Source organism: Taurulus bubalis (genome assembly GCF_910589615.1).
Source record: "Taurulus bubalis genome assembly, chromosome: 17".
Classification (NCBI taxonomy): Eukaryota; Metazoa; Chordata; class Actinopteri; order Perciformes; family Cottidae; genus Taurulus; species Taurulus bubalis.
In genome coordinates this window covers 22,686,399-22,707,841 of record NC_136605.1, presented here as the reverse complement: position 1 = coordinate 22,707,841, position 21,443 = coordinate 22,686,399, and the positions used below count along the sequence as shown (strand labels likewise).

The following is a 21,443-nucleotide window of genomic DNA, read 5'->3' as shown; positions in this document are numbered from 1 at the left end:
AGTCGGCCCGTCGTCATAAATCTGACCCGGCATCAGCGGGACGTCCACCGCTGACCTTTGAGATAAATCTCCTCCATCAGTGGAGCAGCACTCCGTCCCTGAGGAGGATTCTCTGTTCCTGCTGGACGCTCAAAGCCTTCATCTGACGCTGTCCAGCCTTTCCCACCAATGCATCGTGTAATCTAGTGCATCTCTAATGCATTGTGAGCTATTGCTGCATATGGCATAATGCACGTTACATAAGGCGTCTAATGATAAATATTACAAGCAGGAAGTGGAATTAAACACAGCAGGCTCACTGGACTGGCTCATTGTGCACAATATTGAGATACAACAAAAGACATTTAATAACTACACAAGTAATAAATACATATAAAATGAATGAGTACACAATAAATGTAAAATATATAAAATGAATACGTAAACATAAAAATATACAAATTTATAAATATAATATGAGTAAATTAATTAATATAAAATGAATATAATAAAATATATATAAACAAAAAACAAAAATACAATACAAAATAAAACAATATAATAAATGTTAAAAATATAACAAATTATAAAATAAATATCTATAAAATATCTATCCATAAAATATCTATATGAATATAAAATAAATAAGTTGATAATTGAATATGTAAGTATGTGGTATAATATTTCACGGCAGATCTCCAAAGATCCAACGCCCCTCTGACTACACCTCATTGTGCACAATATTGAAATAAAACTAAAAACATATTGAATAAATAAATGAATAACTAAGTATTTGTGTCTCCAGCCGTTCCCAGAGTTTTTTCTCCTGATAGGTTTACAGTCCAGACTCATTCCTCCTCATCCAGCCGTCGGCTCCTCTGGAGGAAGACGCCTCATTGAGCTCAATGGCCTTCTGATTCTTGGGAAAAAAAGGGACAAATACTGGCCGGCTAATGTTGTATCCTCCAACTGCGGAGATTATTCACGAGGACTCCTCCTCCTCCTCCTCCTCCTCCTCCTCCTCCTCCTCCTCCTCCTCTTCCTCTTCCTCTTCCTCCTCCTCCTCTTCCTCCTCCTCCTCCTCCTCCTCCTCCTCCTCCTCCTCCTCCTCCTCCTCTTCCTCTTCCTCTTCCTCCTCCTCCTCTTCCTCTTCCTCCTCCTCTTCCTCCTCCTCCTCTTCCTCTCTTTCTCCTCCCTCCACAATGACCTTGGTGCCAAGTCACTCTTGACTGAATAATGGCTTTTTAGTTGTTGTTGTGTGTAGCCGAGGTGAAAAAGCCTCGTCTGAGGCGTTCACACTGATTTCCCTCTTATCTTATCGTGTTGTAACTCACACTGTTTTGCTCATTATCAAAGAAAATGATACGCTTTGCTTTTTAAGCTTAATACCACATCGTTGGGTTTACTTGGATAACATTAAAAAGTAATCAACGTTAAGATAAAGATTTGCTTTCATGCATGCTTTTTTATTTGAGGGTTTCTGATTGCATTGATAAGGAAACTGATTGAGACATGATGAAATCATGAAAGAATTAATTACTTGTATCTTCTCTTTCCCTCAGAAGGTGTTATGAATATTGTAGTTTTGTTGCTACTTTCTGTTGCTACTTTCTGTTGCTACTTAAACGGGTTCTACGTCTCAATGATTGAAGTCAAGTTTTTCTTGACGGAGGTTTATAGTTCATAATGTCGGCTGGGAGAGAATATCTGGCTGCAAGAACCATCGATCAACATGCATGTCGAACCCAAAGGTTCTGAGATCAATGATCAATACATAGCCAAGTAGCCTAATAACCTGGTTTCTATGAGGACATTGAAGAGTCTCAGGGAGGATGCTATCAAAGATACGGAACAGGACACGTAGGATCTAGATTATTTAGAGTTTGGCCCATTCTACAGAGAAAAAGTTCCCATTTTCTGTGCCTTGTTAGTTTTGGCATTTCTATTTTCATTTTGTTCCATATCGGTCACATGAGATTGGATATCCAGGACGAGTTCCATCACTGAAATACTGGTTTGTAATTAAGAAATGAATTCACTTGACCAGAAACATCTTTTAATGCTCAGCAGAGGGAAGATTCTATCGATGCATTTTATAGCCTCTTAGTTCAGATAGTAAGTTAGTTACAATTGCCTTGATATTGATGTAAGGAAAAGTAATCGTCTGTCGTTCCTTCATTCCGTGATAAACGATCAGAACCATCCTGCAATAACTCTCATGCATTACTGCATTAGTCCGTTTCGTGGCTTCTTTTCATTGTTTCGCGTCTCATGGAAGTTTCTGTGCACATTGGATTCAGCTTATTTAGTGTTGTGGGCCACAAAGTATCTGTAAAAGAGTTCAATCTAACAAATGAAAACAACCTCCATGCTGCATTCACATGGCGTCAGGCGGAAGATGGAGGGCCAACAGATATCCTCAAATAGTCCTTTACCTTTGCCACAATAGAAACATTGTGTTTGGACTGATTGTTTGTTTTTTCATCATAGTCATCTTACAATGTTCTTTCCATGAAGTTTTAGTCGTATGTTTTGCACCTTTTGCGGTGGATATTTCCCTCCGGCGATAAGGAGAAGCAGCGCACAGCGTGAACACGAACACTAGTTAACTTGAATTAAAGGTCCTACCTCTCCGATCATCCCGTTCCAGATGCCCCGGACCAGCTTGCCGTGCTTGCCGTTGGTGACCAGGTAGAGGTCGTAGGAGAACTTTATGGTGCGGGACAACTTCTTCAGGATGTCGATGCAGAAGCCTTTACAGCACAGTTTAGTGTACGGCTCGCTGTGACCCACAATGCTGAGGGGCAGAGAGACAGAAACAGAGGACGTGAAACTCTTTGGGTGAAACTTATTCTTCACGGTTTTCATTGGTTTCTGAGTTCTCATTGTTATAAATGATGCTATTAAAGTCTCATTTTGCATCGTCAACTAAAGGGAAATCACCAATTATTATATCCAATACGTTGTTTGTATTATTTGGAAGTACCATCAAGGCTCAAATTTGGAAATGGATAAAACGGCGTAATGTGAAATATTGAGCGATATTTCCATATGTTCGATATCTCCAGAAAAGATAAATTAAAACCTTCAACGGTCCACTGCAGTTTAGTTTAGACCCCGCTAGTTTACATCTCCCGGTAATCACAAACACCTGTATCATGGAATGCAATTATTCTGCTTTAAAATGTGTCTTTTTATCTCATAGTTTTGCCAACCCTTTTATTTTAAGTTCATAATTGATCAACATGATCTGGGTAAAACCAAAAGTGTATCACCATCATCTAAAGCACAGTATTTGGGTGAGTTTCAATGATCGAGTTAACACAATACCTCAGTGTTGGTCGTATAAACAAAATAAAACAATACTTTTATCTACAAAAACAGTTTACAAACCACAGAAACCAAAGATCTCTAATGTTGAAACACGAGGTGGTGAATGGTGGTGGTGTTGGTGGTGATGGTGTTGGTGGTGTTGCTGGTTGTGTTGGTGGTGATGGTGTTGGTGGTGTTGCTGGTTGTGTTGGTGGTGTCGGTGTTGGTGGTGTTGCTGGTGTTGGTGTTGGTGGTGTTGCTGGTGTCGGTGTTGGTGGTGTCGGTGTTGGTGGTGTTGCTGGTTGTGTTGGTGGTGTGGGTGGTGTCGATGTGGTTGGTGTGGGTGGTGATTGGGGTGTTGGGGATGTTGGGGTGTGGGTGGTGTGAGTGTGGGTGTTGTTGGTGTGGGTGGTGTTGGGGTTGGTGGTGTGGGTGGTATTTGGTGGTGTGGGTGGTGGAGGTGTTGGTGGTGTGGGTGGTGTCGGTGTTGGTGGTGTGGGTGGTGTCGATGTGGTTGGTGTGGGTGGTGTCGGTGTTGGTGGTGTGGGTGGTGTCGGTGTTGGTGGTGTGGGTGGTGTCGGTGTTGGTGGTGTGGGTGGTGTCGGTGTTGGTGGTGTTGCTGGTTGTGTTGCTGGTTGTGTTGGTGGTGTCGGTGTTGGTGGTGTGGTGGTGTCGGTGTTGGTGGTGTGGTGGTTGTGTTGGTTGTGTTGGTGGTGTTGCTGGTTGTGTTGGTGGTGTCGGTGTTGGTGGTGTTGCTGGTGTTGGTGTTGGTGGTGTTGCTGGTGTCGGTGTTGGTGGTGTCGGTGTTGGTGGTGTTGCTGGTTGTGTTGGTGGTGTGGGTGGTGTCGATGTGGTTGGTGTGGGTGGTGATTGGGGTGTTGGGGATGTTGGGGTGTGGGTGGTGTGAGTGTGGGTGTTGTTGGTGTGGGTGGTGTTGGGGTTGGTGGTGTGGGTGGTATTTGGTGGTGTGGGTGGTGGAGGTGTTGGTGGTGTGGGTGGTGTCGGTGTTGGTGGTGTGGGTGGTGTCGATGTGGTTGGTGTGGGTGGTGTCGGTGTTGGTGGTGTGGGTGGTGTCGGTGTTGGTGGTGTGGGTGGTGTCGGTGTTGGTGGTGTGGGTGGTGGAGGTGTTGGTGGTGTTGCTGGTTGTGTTGCTGGTTGTGTTGGTGGTGTCGGTGTTGGTGGTGTGGTGGTGTCGGTGTTGGTGGTGTGGTGGTTGTGTTGGTTGTGTTGGTGGTGTGGGTGGTGTCGATGTGGTTGGTGTGGGTGGTGATTGGGGTGTTGGGGTTGTTGGGGGTGTGGGTGTTGTTGGTGTGGGTGGTGTTGGGGTTGGTGGTGTGGGTGGTATTTGGTGGTGTGGGTGGTGGAGGTGTTGGTGGTGTGGGTGGTGTTGGTGTTGGTGGTGTGGGTGGGGTGTTGGAGCGGCTCCACAGGCCTGTGCGTGATGTCACGGCGACAGATGGACGGACAGATGGACGGACCAAAACAAATCCGTGGTGAATTAATCACAAACAAACAAAAAGGCAGACGAGTTTGAACCTCTCGGCCGGATCGTTTGGACTCAAAGACTCAAGCTTCAACATGTGAGCTGACAAAAAAGTTACGACTTCAACACGTGTAATAACCAGATCAATAACCAGATTAATAACCAGATCAATAACCAGATTAATAACCAGATCAATAACCAGATTAATAACCGCTCGGTGCAACACGGAGTTTCGGCCATTTAATGATGTTATTGTTTCTCCGTTTTTTATTCAGTGGACTTTTCTGTGGACTGTTGTTGGTGTCTGGAGGGATGCAAAGTATTTGTATTTATTTATATGTACCTCTTACTGTAAATGCAGAGATATCATATCAGACATGCAGCAGTTCATCATAACCAGTGGAATTCCACGATTCGAGATTACAAATATCCCATGTAACTAAACATTCACTCCTTCATACCTGTTTTTTTGTGAATGTATTATTAATACCTGATGATCCGCCTCAAGTTTCTCAACAAACACTACATTTAACAAGATTACATGTATAATTTGCAATTCATTTTTTATTGAGCTGCTTTTCAGTGAAAATGTATACGTGAGTCTTGGTAACTGATTGAGCCTTTAATGCAAAAACTGTGATTTTTGTCAATAAAGCAAAAAACGAGATGTGATTATTGATCTTTTGCTCACCGGCGGTGCTAATTAGTTGTTCCCTCGTATTTCTACTGATTCCTAAGATGAAAACCACAAACACCCAGAAATGTGACGTCTCAGTAAACTGTCTTTACTGAGGAGACATCACCACGACGGCTTCAGACAACAGCTTCCTCTTCTGGTTCTGTGCCTTCCTTTATCCTATCCAGACCAGCATCAACGCTGCAGATATCTCTATTTCTTGTATTTATTTAATTGTCTCTCTCAGAAACAGCGGTTTCCCCTCACATCCCCTCTCCTCCGAGCCCCAGACAGTTTGACCCAGACTTGGATGTTGTGGCGTACTACAGTATGCTAAAGAGCTTTAATGAGGACAGTGTAATACCTACCACATGCCAGGCTGCCGGAGTAACCCGACCAAACAAATAATGAAATAAAGACTCCAGCGCTGCTCTTCAGACGGAGCTCCGGCTGCGCATACAGAGTGAGAGCGGCTGACGTGAGGCTGAAATCAATTCCCCTTACTTATCAGCAGGATTACCAGGAATGTGGGGATGAAAATGTCCCTCAGTTTTAGCGGTAATGGGATGACGCAGGTGATGTGAGTGCAGTCTAGTTTAGTGGCCTGTGAAACATCCTGTACTCTGATTTAGAGGAACAAGTATTTTATGTTTTAACGGATATTTGAGGATTTTTTTGTTGCTTCACTGGGATTTCAGTTGTTTTTTTGGTGTTTCGTTGATAGCTCAGTGCTGGCTGATGGGCATCCCGTTGTGAGGAGAGGAGCCTTGAACTAAACTTACTCTCTAATGACCAGAAGGGGGCGACGTCTCCGGGTGCAAACAAAGACCTGTTGGTTTGTTTTGGCCACCGCCAACTTGGATTACGGCCGTGGCCATCGTGTTTTTTTTTCACGGAAGTGACCATTTTTGGACCGTGGAGGAATGATGTAGAGATGCGGCATATACGTCTCTGGTGTCGACCTGTCAATCACCTTGTAGCCCCGCCCTAAAGCATCCCCTGCTTTATGGTCTGTTTGACTCTAAATGACCATAATTTACTAAATGAACATCATGCTGTATTGAAGAAGACTTGAAACTAGAGATTGAGACATAAACTCATGTTTACAATGTTTACTGAGGGAATACATCAAGAGAAGTAGAGTCATTTATATAGACTTCTATACAACCAGAGGAGTCGCCCCCTGGTGGTCAGGAGAGAGAATGCAGCTTTAACACATGAAGCATAGACTTCTATACAACCAGAAGAGTCACCCCCTGGTGGACAGGAGAGAGAATGCAGCTTTAACACATGAAGCATATACTTCTATACAACCAGAGGAGTCGCCCCCTGGTGGTCAGATACTTCCATATTGGCTTCACTTGCGGAGGTTGCCGCCTGGTTGCAAAAAGAAGACATAATTCATGTATGCATATAACAAGCGGAAATTGACAGGTGTTGCCTGACATTTGAAGGCAAAAACCTACTTTAATATTAACTTTCTTGTAAGTCATCATACGTAAGAAGATCGTGGCACAGACGTTATACGTCATATGTTAAATTAACGGATAGACCTTAAATGATTCGATAGACAGTCATGGTAAACCGAAAAATGGTGAACCATCGACATCTCTAAACAAGGTTGTAGTTTAACTTGAAAACAGGCCGTTGCACCGATAGGAGCCCATTGTGTGGTGAGGCAGAGCTTATGAATGAATGAATGAATGCACTGCTGCGTGAGAGGGATGCATTCCTGTCTCTCCTTCATCTTGGCTTCACGGTCGTGGACACACTTGATCCATTTCTTGTGTTTGTTATTCTTCCAAAGAAAGGTTATGGTCCAACATTGAACGTCTCTTTGCTTTCAGAGGAAACCTAAAACAGACCCACACCTCCACGGCGCACACGGTGTGCAGTGTGAGGCGATGCGGCAGCGAGCCAGTGAGCCATGGGCGCGATGCAGGGAGCACTAATGACACGTCACCCCGTCACCTCCCCCAGACCTCCAGGCTAATGGACTCTGCGCCCACGTCAGGAACCAGGAGGCAATGAGACGGACAGGCGAGGCGGCGCCGGGCCACAACAAACCGCGACGAATGAACACTTTAGAGGAAAACAAGGCTGCCACAGCAGACCGCGAGTAAACACAGCGGCCCCAACATCCCCGGCTCACCAGATGCCAGGGGCCAGGGCTCGGCCTCACGTCGGCTGCCAGTCGCTTTAGATGCATCTTTGGGGTCGTCGCAAACGAGTCGGGTTATTTATTCAAAGCGTCGACATTTTTTTTAGAGAGATGTTTGGAAGCTGCTTCTGGGATGGTTACGTCCCTCCGCGAGAACATTTACAGAGACAACATTCTCACTGCTCTTGAAGTATTGACCTCTTAAAGAAGTGGTAAAGCTTTTTCACTCAAAGTGCCGCTCCACTCCCCGGCTGCCAGGCTGCACATCCGCCACATTTTTAGAGACTGAAACTGTTCCAATCTGCCGGGACCAGAAGAAGACACAACTTCAATTTGAAGGGTCGCTAGTTAATTAGAAGAAAAGCAACATGTCCACGACACAGACTTATTGCATAGTGTGTTTACTCTTACTGTTGTTTTAAAAGCAGGATGTTCAGTCTCCTCTTTTTAAAGTATGTTTGGTCCTTCATTCACTAGTGGACCGTTTAGAAGTGAGGAGGAGGAAGGACATGCAACAAAGGTCTGCAGCTGGATTTTGCGATGACATCATGATCGACCATTTGGTCACCAGCATGGCCGACATGCAGCTCCTCATTAAGACACATTCCCATCTGGAAGCGGCCCATCTGCTGCTGACTCCACTGGAGCAGATATAAGCAATGCATTCATTCATAACCCCTGTTAGTACCTGTAAAGTCACAAAACGAACAGAGTTTTATTTCTTCTCTTTCCGGCGGACGTCCATGAGTCCTGAGGCCTTCCTGGTCCGCCCACCTTTCTACCCAGCATGCCTGAATCCGACAATGTTTTGGCATAAAATAAGTAACGTTTCCATTTTTGCACCGAACGACACAGTTTTTTGACTGAAAATCCTTCCTAACATGCCAATGCTTTGTTGGATTGGGATTTTTGTTGCAGATTCCAATTCTTTAGGTCCTAATCTTTCCAAAATGTGTCATATTAGTATGTGGGATGTTGTTCATGCTCTGAACCATACAGTTTGAAAAACTCAGGGACCGCTCGATGAGGCATTTTCGGGGAATCTTGCTCATATCATGCTGGACGTTCATAGTTATGAAAATATGGTATACATTTTTTTTTTTAAATAAACTTTTTTTCCGAAAAATAATTCAGAAAAAAAACATTTAAAATAACACAAGTATTATAACTCATTTGGGGTTCATACGACTACTGGAACACGGGGAACAATAGGTACATAAGGCTTTTTAGCCCCCATTTTGGGGGCTCTGGGGCTATGCATTGGTGGATTATATACATATTATATATAATAATGAGCTCCCTGGATAGATGCCTTAAAGGCCTCTGCATCGTCTTTACCAGTTTGCTCATAAGTAACGTGATATGCTTTCTTTCATCAGATCAGGAGGGACCATATTGGATTGTGTCGATACGGAGCACCCCACCTAAACCCTCCTTTCATGCTCAAACGTAGCCGTTAAGGTTTGGGAACATCTTTACTCGTCAGTATGAGTCATACGGTCTCTGTCAACGTGTCTAACCAGCTGGCACACTGGAGAATACCACCTCCACATATGAGCAGCATCCTGACCTCCCAGTGACACAATGCAAAGCTACACTACAGTTTCCAAAACAAAGTTGTTTGCTGCAGCTTTCTGGTGCCTCGTCTTGGTTCTGAGGCTCTGAGGCTCCGGGGAGCTCATCTCTAGCTGCAACGCCCTCCACTTTGATTAAATCAACTCATGATCTGGCTCCCATTAAACACAGTTAATGTATGATGACATTATCTTCCCAGGTCAATACCTTCACCAGGGCATTACCTCTGAATAAAGCTCAGGAGTCTGCCGGCAGTAATAAAGCAGTAAGAGCTTGTGAATGTGTTGGATCCCGCTGGAGAACACACATGACCCGAAGGGAAGCGCTTGTGTTAACTGCTCTGAGCCGCTTTAGCCAAGTCTGGCTCTGTTGGCTGTTCATCAGGCCTCTCTGAGGACGGATGAGCGAACTACACAGATGGTCTGCCAGGCTGGCCGAACGGAGAGGCTTGAAGGGGCTGAGGGATTGAAATGGAGAACCTGCATGACGGATGACTCCCTGTTTAGAAAGCACTGATGTGGGTCTGAGTTGTGGACGTTGAGGGCTGTTGAGAAAGGAGACCCACAAGTAGAGATGCTTCGATACCATTTCTTCTTTCCAGAACCTGAACTCGTCACGTCGGCAGATGCAGAGCACAGATCGGACACCACTGTGTGAAATGGTCACAGAGCAGTCGTGCTCATCCACACAGCGATGCCTCATGTTGCCCAAGGACACTTTGGTTTTATGCTGCGTTGGAGGAATTTTCTTTCCTTGCATCAGTATTGATAGCATATTATTGGTTAATGGACTTTTGGAGGGATGAAATAAGTGATTTAAAGAGGTCACTTTGGGGTCTGGGTGGTCGTAATGGGTCATTTGACAGACTCAAATTAAAACAAATGAAATCTAAGCACGATATAGTAATAACCGATGAGCGTTATTAAAGACGCTCACCATAAACAGAGATGTATCTTTAGACAGGTTGAAGCCTGAAGACGCGTCTCTACCTCTTCCCCTTCATTGGTTCCTCCTTCAGCTGACCAAAGATTACCTAATTCACTTCTTATTGACTTTATCTCCTTCTGCCTTAGATTATTTTTTGCAGCTCCATTAATAATATTCCGTTGTGCGATCAGTTATGCACGTTGCGTACCGGCAGGACGACGTGGTGGGCATGAGCGATGAAGCACTCCGGTCCTGCAGAACCCTGAAGGGCCGTGATCCTCATCTGGCGTTCCCCTCATCTCGTTAACACGTTTGTCAGTAATGGATAATGGCCGGCGCTCCCGCCCCCCGCTAATGAACACCAATATCAGTCTCTAGGTGTTCAGGATGGATGACACGGCCTAATCGCCCCATCTAATTGATACCCCGCCATGCAGCACATATATTTCCCTGATTGGGTCACGGGGCGGTCCCGTGGTTTTTCACACTCGGGCCGAGCGGCCTAATGAGTATCTCACCTCGCTGAGTGATAAGAAGTCATGCCTGGGCTAATGGTGGGGGAAGAGCCCTTCATCTCAGAGCTAATGGTGCTCTGGCGTTAGATATGAAATCAATTAAGATGAGCATGTTCACACTTGATAGTGCATGTGGGACGCTGGTGTGAAGTTTCTGTGAAATGGTTTCTTGACTTAAGATGGTTTGGTAAATCTAGATGAATTGTCTTTCATGTATGTATATATATATATATATATATATATATATATATATATATATATATATATATATATATATATATATATATATACATATACATATGTACCCCAATGTCAGCCTGGTATATTTCTTTCTGAATCGGTCTATTGACAAATATGTTTGCACAAGGAATTTGGCTCGGTAATTGGTGCATAACAATAAACACTGCAATAGTTTAAGACATAATTTAAATACATTTAATAATAATATATTTACTTTCCCTCCAAGGACAATACAATCCATCTATCTGTCTATATATCTATCCATCTATAGATCAATCCATCTATATATCTATATATCAATCCATCCATCCAAGATCAAGGACAAAATTCTCTTTTATTCAAACCTCCTCTTCTTTAGTCTTTTTATGAGCTGTGTCAGAAACACTCCGGCAGCAGGTTCTTGTCTTTGCCGTTGCTGAATGTTGTTTTTGTTGTTTTTTTAATCACAAATGAGCTTGAGCTAATTAGCTGGCAACGCCAACGGTAACTTGCCAAAGTGAGACTTGGCTCACAGCTGGCTGCGTGTCTGCTCTCGGCCAAGGATGTGTTTTGGTAATGAAACCAGCACCAACTGTCACATCGCTGGTGCACTGTGGTGGTTCAACGGGCTGAAGGAGAGACAACCTTCCATCTCTTTCTTTTCCCAGTTAAAAGTGTTCCTCCTCTGATGCGAGGGTCCAAAGGGCGGATGATGTCGGACGCTGGACAGATTGTGAAGCCTCTCTGGGCACGTGTGTGATATTCACCTCCACATATTGCATCTAGCGAAGCGATGGCGCTGCGTCACATCGCTTGAGTCCAGACAGAAGTGCAGAATGTGCATTGGCAGGTCTGCGTTATATATATTCGTCAGCATCTGCTGGTCCGAAACTTCAGTTATTACAGATTACAAGTATGGTGTGAAAGATAATCTCAGTAAAAAGGCAACAGCTGTTTGTATGCCTTCTCATTAACGTGATAAGTCAGGAAGCCTTGAAGGAACTCCTTTAATATTTAGCACACGCGTCCACTTGGATTGATTATAATTCGGTGGTTAAAGATCACTGTGACCTCACAATAACAGCTTTTGACCATAACTCAAGAATTCTTACGCTAAATTACGGATGGGGATGTAAACTGCAACTTGACGTGTTGTTGGATGGAAACACACGACTATGAGGCGGCCATTTTGAGTTTCAGTGTGTCAGCTTGACCTAATCACATTAATTAGAAATACAAAATGGTTCAAAATGAGTCATCCGACCCTGAGGTTTAAAGTTTGACGCCGTGAGTCGATCTCCGCGTCGCATCACTCACGTCTCCGTCTTGTTGGACTGCCGCCGGCAGGGCACGGTGTTGCTGACGCACGTGCCGGTCACGGGGTCCACCGCCTCCACGATGACGAAGGGCCTCTCCTCCAGCGTGGCCACCGTCAGGTGCCGGTAGTCCGACACCGGCTCCAGGTAGGAGCCGTACCGCGGCCACACCGGGTACCTCATCTGCATGATGCCCATCTCGAAGGTCCCCACCTGGAGGAGTCGAGAGAGAAGGAGGTGAGACATCTGCGTAGAAAACTCCACATGCTCACCGTACCGCGTCTTGTGCGCCTCAGAGCTGTTTATCTCGACCTCCGATCTTTATGCAGCTGCCTCCGAGTCTCTGACCGGATACGTCGCTATCGAGCATCCTCCTGATCTGTGCATCTGGACATGGCGGCAGCGAGGAGGGCTTCAAGTTCGGAGGAAATTGTTTTCCCGGTCATTGGGGATGCAGAGAGAGCAACTTAGACTGCAACGAAAGCAATTCCACCCTCGTGCCATATTACCAGTTAGCTAATTTTAATTGGATGTTGTGGGGAAATGAGCGCTCAAGCGAGCCTAATACGTAATCAAGATCTGAAATTAAACATTTATTTGGATAAGCCGTGACCTGTTTAGGACGTGTTCCAAAGCTTTGACTCAGGCGGGGCATTAAGGAGTCAAGGTCGCAGAGGGCCAATTGGACCCCAATTAGCTAAAACACCAACTCATCCGATGATTGTTGACTTCATGCCGCATCAGACGGGCTTATTATTAAATGAAGCTTCGGCTGCCATGACTCAGAAAAGGAAATTACAGCTGTTTGCATTCATAAGCATCCAGACTGCAGGCGGCTTTTATTTACATGTTTTCATGTAATAAAAGAGGCGATGCATCAAGAAAACATTCCACAGTTCTGATTCAACACAACGAGGAACTAATTAAGGCTGAAATGTTATTACTAAGATTAATTATTCACAAAACAAATACTCTGGGATTCCTATTAACAATGCAGCAGCAACAAAAATAATAAAATGAAATCATCAACTATGGAAAACAAAACATGTAATGAATTATTCATTTCCTAGATCGGTAACCCCATCAGATCATCACGCTGATCTGCAGGGGGACCAACAGACGCTAAAGCATCTTTCTGTCCATGCATCCGTTCTGGTTGAGTGACATCCTAACGGTGGTTTCATTTCACAAACTATTCGACGCTGCTTCTTTTTCCCGCAGGGCTAAAAAAACAAAACACGTAATCTCTGCTGTTTATGCAGAAAACGGGACGGTCCTGTCTGATCGCTGCAGTCAGAACGGCTCGTCACGATGAAGTGAAGCAAATACCCCGAACCTCTCTGGGCTGTGCAGCTGGTCCTCTGCCGCCCGTCACATCGATCTGTTCGTCTGTCGCCTCACACTCCTGGGCTTTTAGTCCAGTCTATCAGAATTTCTAATTCCAGGAACATTGACTGAGACTCATTCATATTGGAAAATGAGCTGGAAAAAAAGAGTTTTGTTTCACGCAGCGCATTAAAAAGAGAAGTCATGCCAGGAATGAATGCCACTCCAGGAGCAGAGTCGATATATTACAAAAACCTATTGGGGGTGAAATACTTTTTTGTACTAAACCAGCCGATGAGGCTGTAATCCTGCGTGCGCGCGTCGTCACAGCGATGACCTCACAGGTGAGGCTGTGACGCGCAGGTGATGTGTGAGCGGAACAAACAGGCGGCAACTTAAACGTGTGAACCTGAGAAGGCCGGCGAGAAAAAAGGCAATCAAAAGACGGAATTGATTTTCAGCTCTCAGAGAAAAAGACCCCAGAGGCAGCGACGTTAAGCACAGAAAGCCGATCGCTCAACACGGCTTTTTATTTATTTTTCTGAGTGAGCACATTGTTGTGTCTAAAAGGAGCACAATGTGTTCTCCTCCTCCCATGAAAGGTTTGTTTAAAGGTCAGCGCATGTGGAGGATGAGAGGACGTTTACCTTCAGCGATGGGATCGAGTCCCGACCAGGAATCTTTCCATCAGGAAGGAAAGAGCTAACTAGGGAAGAGTACCGTTAGCATCTTAGGATACTAGTACTCTAATCAATACTCTTATCGGTTACTTTGGATTATTTTGTGAGAAAAAAAAAGACAATTAAGAAAATAACTGGCATGTTCTTTATTGTTCCTGTATGTAAACAAACAGTTTTTCTTGAGCAGCAACACAAGAAGTTCAAATCCTGTCTGAGCTCATCAGCTCTCATTGATTATCTCTCAGTGATCAGCTCTCATATCCTCTGATCAGCCTCCGGATGACATCACTGCTGTTTCCTCCTTTTTACTCCAGAGGTTGCATAAGAAAACCTTTTCATGAGAGCGGGACAAACGGCATCCATGTTATTGTCAATTAATTACATTTCAGTCTTTTAGAGTCGGTGCTAATTCATCAAATTGATTGTGTTACACTTGTTTGTCTTTGAAAGCGTAGAGGACCCGCATGTTCCGGTGCTGAGGAACCGCCTGGTGCTGAGCGGTGTGGAGGAAGATGTCCTTCATGTCCGACACGTCTGCTGTCTGCCGGGGAAGAAAAGCAGCTCCAGAGGAACAAGAGACCGGAGACAGAAGGGCTTCGGTTTGAAGGCGATCAATGAACTCTGCCACCTGCTGCTGCAGCTGATTGATTGATTGATTGATTGATTCTAGATCGTCTCCATTGTTGCTGCCGTGGCGTTGGCAGAAACAATACATGTAATATATATTTCTTTCAGCGCCTCTATGAGAGTCCATCAGATTAAAAACATGGAACACCGTTAAAACTCAAAATGTCAGCAGGTTCAGGGTCTTTGTCTCAGGGCTCTGGGAACTCGTGAAACTATTTAGTGATATTTTTATGGACCGAACAAAGTGATTAAATAAAAAGCAACCTTTAGAAACAGAAACTATGAAGAATACCCGGTCCACCTTAAAAGTCATCCCACCTTAAAAGAGCCACTTTGCTCCCGTAGCCAGAAGCGGGGACTTAGTCTGGGCCTTGAGGAAAGCGCTTCATTCACAGACGAGTAAACGCTCCTCGCTGCGTCGCTCTCTCTCTAAGCGGGACGGTGCCGGGACGCCGCGCTGCAAAGCATTCTGGGAGCTGCCGTGTTACAGTCAGCCAAACACCAGACGCTGAGCAGCTTGGTAGAAAGTTTGGCACCAACAGCTGGTTCAGTGAGCGGAGTGAACGCTGCTCATGACGCTCACGCCGACGCTTTGATGAGCTGCAGAGTCACGTTCTGAACTTAATGTGTTTTGTGTTTTACAATATGACATCATCAGAGATCAGAGGCTAGAAAGCATGAATGCCGACGTCCTGACCGCATACTTTACTGAATAATACGTGATGAAGAGTGCCAGATTCAGCATATAATTAAATGTTTTCCATAATTTGACCGACCCACATAACAGAGAAATAAACAGATATATCTGGAGCAGCTGCCGTGTTTCTTCTAATTGACTTCTGTTCCCGTTAGCTCGCAGCCTCGACGACATATTGGAAATTAACAGGAAGTCGCACACCGTAAACATAAATCTAACATAATTAACTTTGAAAAAAAGGCCTGCGGCTGTTTACTTTGAGTGTTGATGTTGAACTAAACGGCTTCTATTCAACCAGCGGCGCCTCGTGTGACGTCACTCGCATCCTGAGCTTTTAGACTAATGCTCAACCTCCAGGTGAATGCATCGCCTGCGAGGGCCGTCTCTTCAATATCTCTTTGAAGAGATCGGGGGAGTTTGTGTGTGGAAGGTAGAACTCAGAAAACTGTACTTCATGTTAAGTAGCTCACTGGTATCAATGGCTCTTTACAAAGAAAGCAGCGATGTATGAAATGACTGCAGAGGAGGACGCACTGCGACTGCAGAACAGCTCTTCTGTTTTCTACATTCTGGTTTTATGCATGCACTCAAAATATTTAACCAACACGTCTCAGTTTACATCACATGAATGTTCACGTATATAAAAGGTCGTGCTCGATACTAAAAATCTGCTCTTGATACTCAACGTATTGTTTTTAACTTATTTACACTGCTGCTCTATCGCCCCCACACACACATCACATGTACTTCCAAAGGAACACGCACACGTCCAAGTTTACGAGATCAGGGGCCGGTTCAGACCGCCAGGCGAACCAACGCTCACCTTGTCCCACTGCCGCTCGCGGTCCAGGGTGATGATGATCATGGCCGGATTGACCAGGTAGCCGTTGCTGTTGAAGGAGAAGTCGTTGTGTTCCCAGGTCACGTTCAGCATGTGCCTGCAGGGAGACGAAGAGCGACGAGGAAGAGGATCAGTGACTTGGGGAAAAAAACTAAAACATTTTGAACGTGTTTTACTGACATTCTGTCCAAAATCATTGAAAAATGCCCATCAGGTTTTGTGCAAAACCCTGCAACGTTCAGTTTACTATCACAAAAAATAATCAATGCCCTTCCCCTTTTTAATTAATAATTCACACGTAAAGATTGGTGGCAGATGGTGGCACTAAAGGTGTTGATGTTATCGGGATCGCGATGAACGCAGATGCAGATCCCCAAAAAACATCACTCAGATATTAAGCACATGGCAGTGTGTTAGCTGTAATATGAAAATAGAACATTTTATGATTGTATTATGATACGTTTTATCTGATTTATGAACTATTATTTGTGGGATCATGAAGTATTTTACTTTAACTTTGCATTTGAACTCTTTCCAAGTGTTAGAATGGGTCATAACATGTGGTTTATTTAATCATTTTCTTTGTTCTTTATTGTTTGGGCCATTGAGAGGAAGATTAATTAAGTTCTAAGTTATAATAGTGTGACGGCCCTGATCAACATTGTGGTGTAAGTGTGGCGTTGGCCACTTATTTTATTGGACATTCACTTCAAAAAAAGAAAGATTTGACACGTAATGAGGAACCAGAGTTAAGAAGCTCAGGTTCTGCCCCCAGAAACCCAGAAAGTAACGTGCCTTCACAAAGCGGAACCAAGTGAAACTCTTCCTCCCAATGGAAAAGTTTCATTGTTTTAATATTTATTCAGGATTTCTTTCAACTCCATAGCAGAAGAGATGCTTTTAGGTTTCGCAGCCTGTCGCCTCGTGAGGAAAGTGATTGTTTGTGCAAAGGATGAAGAATAGTTTGAGAAGTTTGGACCGAACGCTCCGTCCTTCCTCTCGTCTGGTTTCTTTTCCTTCAGCTGACGGAGAGTCTGTCTGCCTAACGGAGAAAGATCAGAACAGGTATTTGTGTTGTTTTATTCTGAAGGATAGTTCAGGACACGTTTCATGTTTTCATGTCATGACTCCATCATTAGAGCGTGCCTTTTGATCGCTATATTCAAATTATTTGTTTTGTTTGTTTGTGTGTTTTATTCAGTCAATCATTACAATACAATACAATATTCTATATAATATACGAAACAGAAAGACTGAAAAGGTAAAGGTAGAAGCAAACAATGCTCATATATTCCTATCCTAAAGCATCATTAGCAATTAAATCAGATAATTAATTTGAAATAAAGAAGAAAAAAAAAATATATACATACACACATCTTCCATATACATACATTTCATTCACACTTGTAACCCTCAAACGTTATACTATTTAATACTTTTCATGCGTAAATTTGTCCCAGGGATGCAAATTATTGCCAGAAAGCACCAAGTTGCAGTATTTAACCCAGACGTTGAAAAAAATAATTCAGAAAAATCCTCACCTGTACCCATTCTAACCTCATTTACAATCTAGTATGCTTTTTCATACTCTTCCTATTCCTCATGTGTCTCCATCTAAAGCTCACTGATGAAGTCACAGAATTCATCTGACGGCTTCTGCAGCGAGAAGAGTGTCTCTCTCTCTCTCTCTCTCTCTCTCTCTCTCTCTCTCTCTCTCTCTCCACCGTGTCATCACTCACTTCCTGTTACATCAAACCCGCGGCGCTTCATCACCTCAGCCGGCGCCAGCAGAGGTGATGAGCGGCCGCCGGGAGGAGGACGGCCGCCGGCTCCGTCTGCGTGAAAAACCATTTAATCTGCTAATCTGCAGTAATCCCGTTAACAGGTGAGCCGCTCATTACCTGAAGCCGGCCGGACAAAAGAAAAAGAGTCTCCAATCAGTTGAGGAGAATCTGGGAAGCTGCTGTTTGATCTGCAGAGAGGAGGAACGACGTTAATGGAAGTGCTTTGTTCTATCCCGCCGACCTCCACGTCACGACGCTCAGATCCGACCCGCCGGGTTCAGAGCGTCCCAGAAGGAAAGCGGGGGTTTGGGGAGTATCAAAGTCCGGATAATGTTCCCCGCTTCCACTGTTTCATGATCGCTTTGGTTTACAGAAGAAGAGTCGTCTCCCTGCAGCGCTGAGCGACTCAGAGAGAAAACTACTTCTGACAAGAGAGGAAGAGAGCGAGGTTTCATAATGCACACTTACACTGCACACACACACACACTTACACTGCACACACACACACTTACACTGCACACACACACACTTACACTGCACACACACACACACTTACACTGCACACACACACACTTACACTGCACACACACACACACTTACACTGCACACACACACACACTTACACTGCACACACACACACTTACACTGCACACACACACACTTACACTGCACACACACACACACTTACACTGCACACACACACACTTACACTGCACACACACACACACTTACACTGCACACACACACACTTACACTGCACACACACACACTTACACTGCACACACACACACACACACTTACACTGCACACACACACACTTACACTGCACACACACACACTTACACTGCACACACACACACACTTACACTGCACACACACACACTTACACTGCACACACACACACTTACACTGCACACACACACACACTTACACTGCACACACACACACACTTACACTGCACACACACACACTTACACTGCACACACACACACTTACACTGCACACACACACACTTACACTGCACACACACACACACACTTACACTGCACACACACACACTTACACTGCACACACACACACACTTACACTGCACACACACACATACACTGCACACACTTACACTGCACACACACACACTTACACTGCACACACACACACTTACACTGCACACACACACACTTACACTGCACACACACACTTACACTCCACACACACACACTTACACTGCACACACACACTTACACTCCACACACTCCACACACACACTTACACTCCACACACTCCACACACACACTTACACTCCACACACTCCACACACACACTTACACTCCACACACACCGTCCCAGGATGACCTTGGTCCACATGAGCCAAAAGCTGATGCCCCAAGCAGTTTTTTCCCCCCTTTGCTGATTAAAACATTTTTCTAAACAAAATAGGATTTTCTCTGCGGTGCAGATGGCGTCGGATTGATCTTTTTGTTTTAAAAGGCCGGAGAAGCCCCGCCCTCCCCCGTCGCCTCCAGGAGAACCAGAGCGGAGGACAGGAAGCTGGCAGAGGACGGCCGCGGTTTGGGAAAGTGTGACAGTGGCTGTGAAACGTTTTCACATCGCAGACAGATGGGAAGTCATGCATAAATAAACCACTCCTGACCTCATTGTGCAAATCTATTTCTGATGTGTCTGTTGTGATAGAGCAGCAGTTAAAGAGAATAGTGATCCCAAACTAACTTAACAGACACTAACACAAGACATCATTAGTTGTTTGTTCCAACACTTCAAAGGAGCTATGAGTGTGTTTCCTCTCGTGGATGATCAGCCTGTCTTCTAAGCAGCAGCAGTCGTTGGCAGGAGCAGGAGGCTGGCGAGAGGCGGAGGACCTGCAGTGTGCAAACCAACGTCTGCATCATTCTCTTCACGCACAACCGCAAACTGAGCTGAATCTCAATCAAGTGGCTTTTAAAGTCTGAAGCCAAATATGGAAGTTAAGCATAATAGTTGTTGTTTTTGGAAAGCAGGGACTGGCGACCTATTTCTGTTATTGTTCAGGTCCAAGAACTCGACCGTTTATGTGGATAGAATGAAACTAAACGAGCGTCGGTCTTCATCTCAATCGTGTGACGATGATGAAGACGAGACGGTTGTGATGAAGTATCCGCTCTGCCTGGAGGCTCCGGGATCGTGTGGCGAGTCGTAAATCCAACGCACCCTTTTCCTCCAGCGCGGGGCGCTTCCACCTGCTCCGGGTCGGCTCAACCCTCGTGTTGTCTTGGGGTCAAAATGACCCATCAACACAAACACACACACACACACACACACACACACACACACACACACACACACATACACTCGTACACGGTCATTGTGACCCCAAGACAATAAAGAGTTCCTTCACTGTCGAAGGTTTAGGACTGTCCCGAGTCCGGCGACCCACCTGAGCTCGTTAAGGGGCCGAAACGAGCTCAGGTGGGCGTGGCTTAGTGTTCTGGCTCATCTTCATTCATATCCGGCTGTTTGAGAGAGAACATCTTTACAAGAAAAATACTTGTATGTTGCTCTCATCGTGCACCAGATCGATGCATTTAACTTAGTCAAGTTCACTCCTTCCTGCTGCTCTGCCATGCAGAGCTGCAGCAGTCCGTCACGTTGAGGCTTCTTCATTTTACTTGGGGGTTCAATTTAAAATGAAGTCTTATCCCCAGTGTGTATTTTATGTTCCAACACAACAGACGAGACACCGTGAAGCGCACATGAGGTAGTCTAAAGCCACGGGGGGTTCATATCTCACGGTCACAATTAGCACCATTACCCACAAGGCACTGCAGAGAGGTCTCCGCGGTGGGAGCCTCCGCTCTGTAACTCAAGTCGTGTCGTTTACGAGCTTCTCCTGGCCCCGGGGTCCTTTCTTCTTAATGTGAGCGCAGTCTTTACCGAGAGAACCGTCTTCGGCCACGTTCTGTTTAACGGCCACGCTCTGTTTAGCATGCATCGTGCGCTGAGCCCCTGTGTGCCGATGCACGTATAAATACAATAAATGCATGTCCCACCCTGCTGTCAAACATGGACAATCCATGTTTTTTATAGACAGGCATTTACACAAAGCAAATTCTTTGAAGGACTCCACAGAAACAATGCACTGCGACTCAGACAGTGGTGTGGAAATATCGGTGAGAGGAGTAATGTCAGTGAAGGCGGTCTCTGGAAACGAACTGAAGGGTTTAATTACGTCTATCGTCACAGCTGACATTGTACATTCAACAACATGTAAATTACCACAGAAGTCCAGTTCACCAATCTGCTGCTGCTCGCTCTCTCTTTCATATAACAA

General features: G+C 44.9%; 1 protein-coding gene across 1 annotated transcript in view; it reads right to left on the bottom strand.

Annotated features, from left to right (window-relative positions):
* Positions 1–21,443, bottom strand: part of grin2ca (glutamate receptor, ionotropic, N-methyl D-aspartate 2Ca) — a gene marked incomplete at both ends in the record, with an annotated part of 44,580 nt that overhangs the window by 9,783 nt on the left and 13,354 nt on the right. Inside the window, 3 exons of the mRNA XM_079232933.1 lie at positions 2,608–2,776; positions 12,165–12,376; positions 16,317–16,431. Coding sequence (XP_079089059.1) covers positions 2,608–2,776; positions 12,165–12,376; positions 16,317–16,431 — 496 coding nt within the window. The remainder of the gene's footprint in view (positions 1–2,607; positions 2,777–12,164; positions 12,377–16,316; positions 16,432–21,443) is intronic.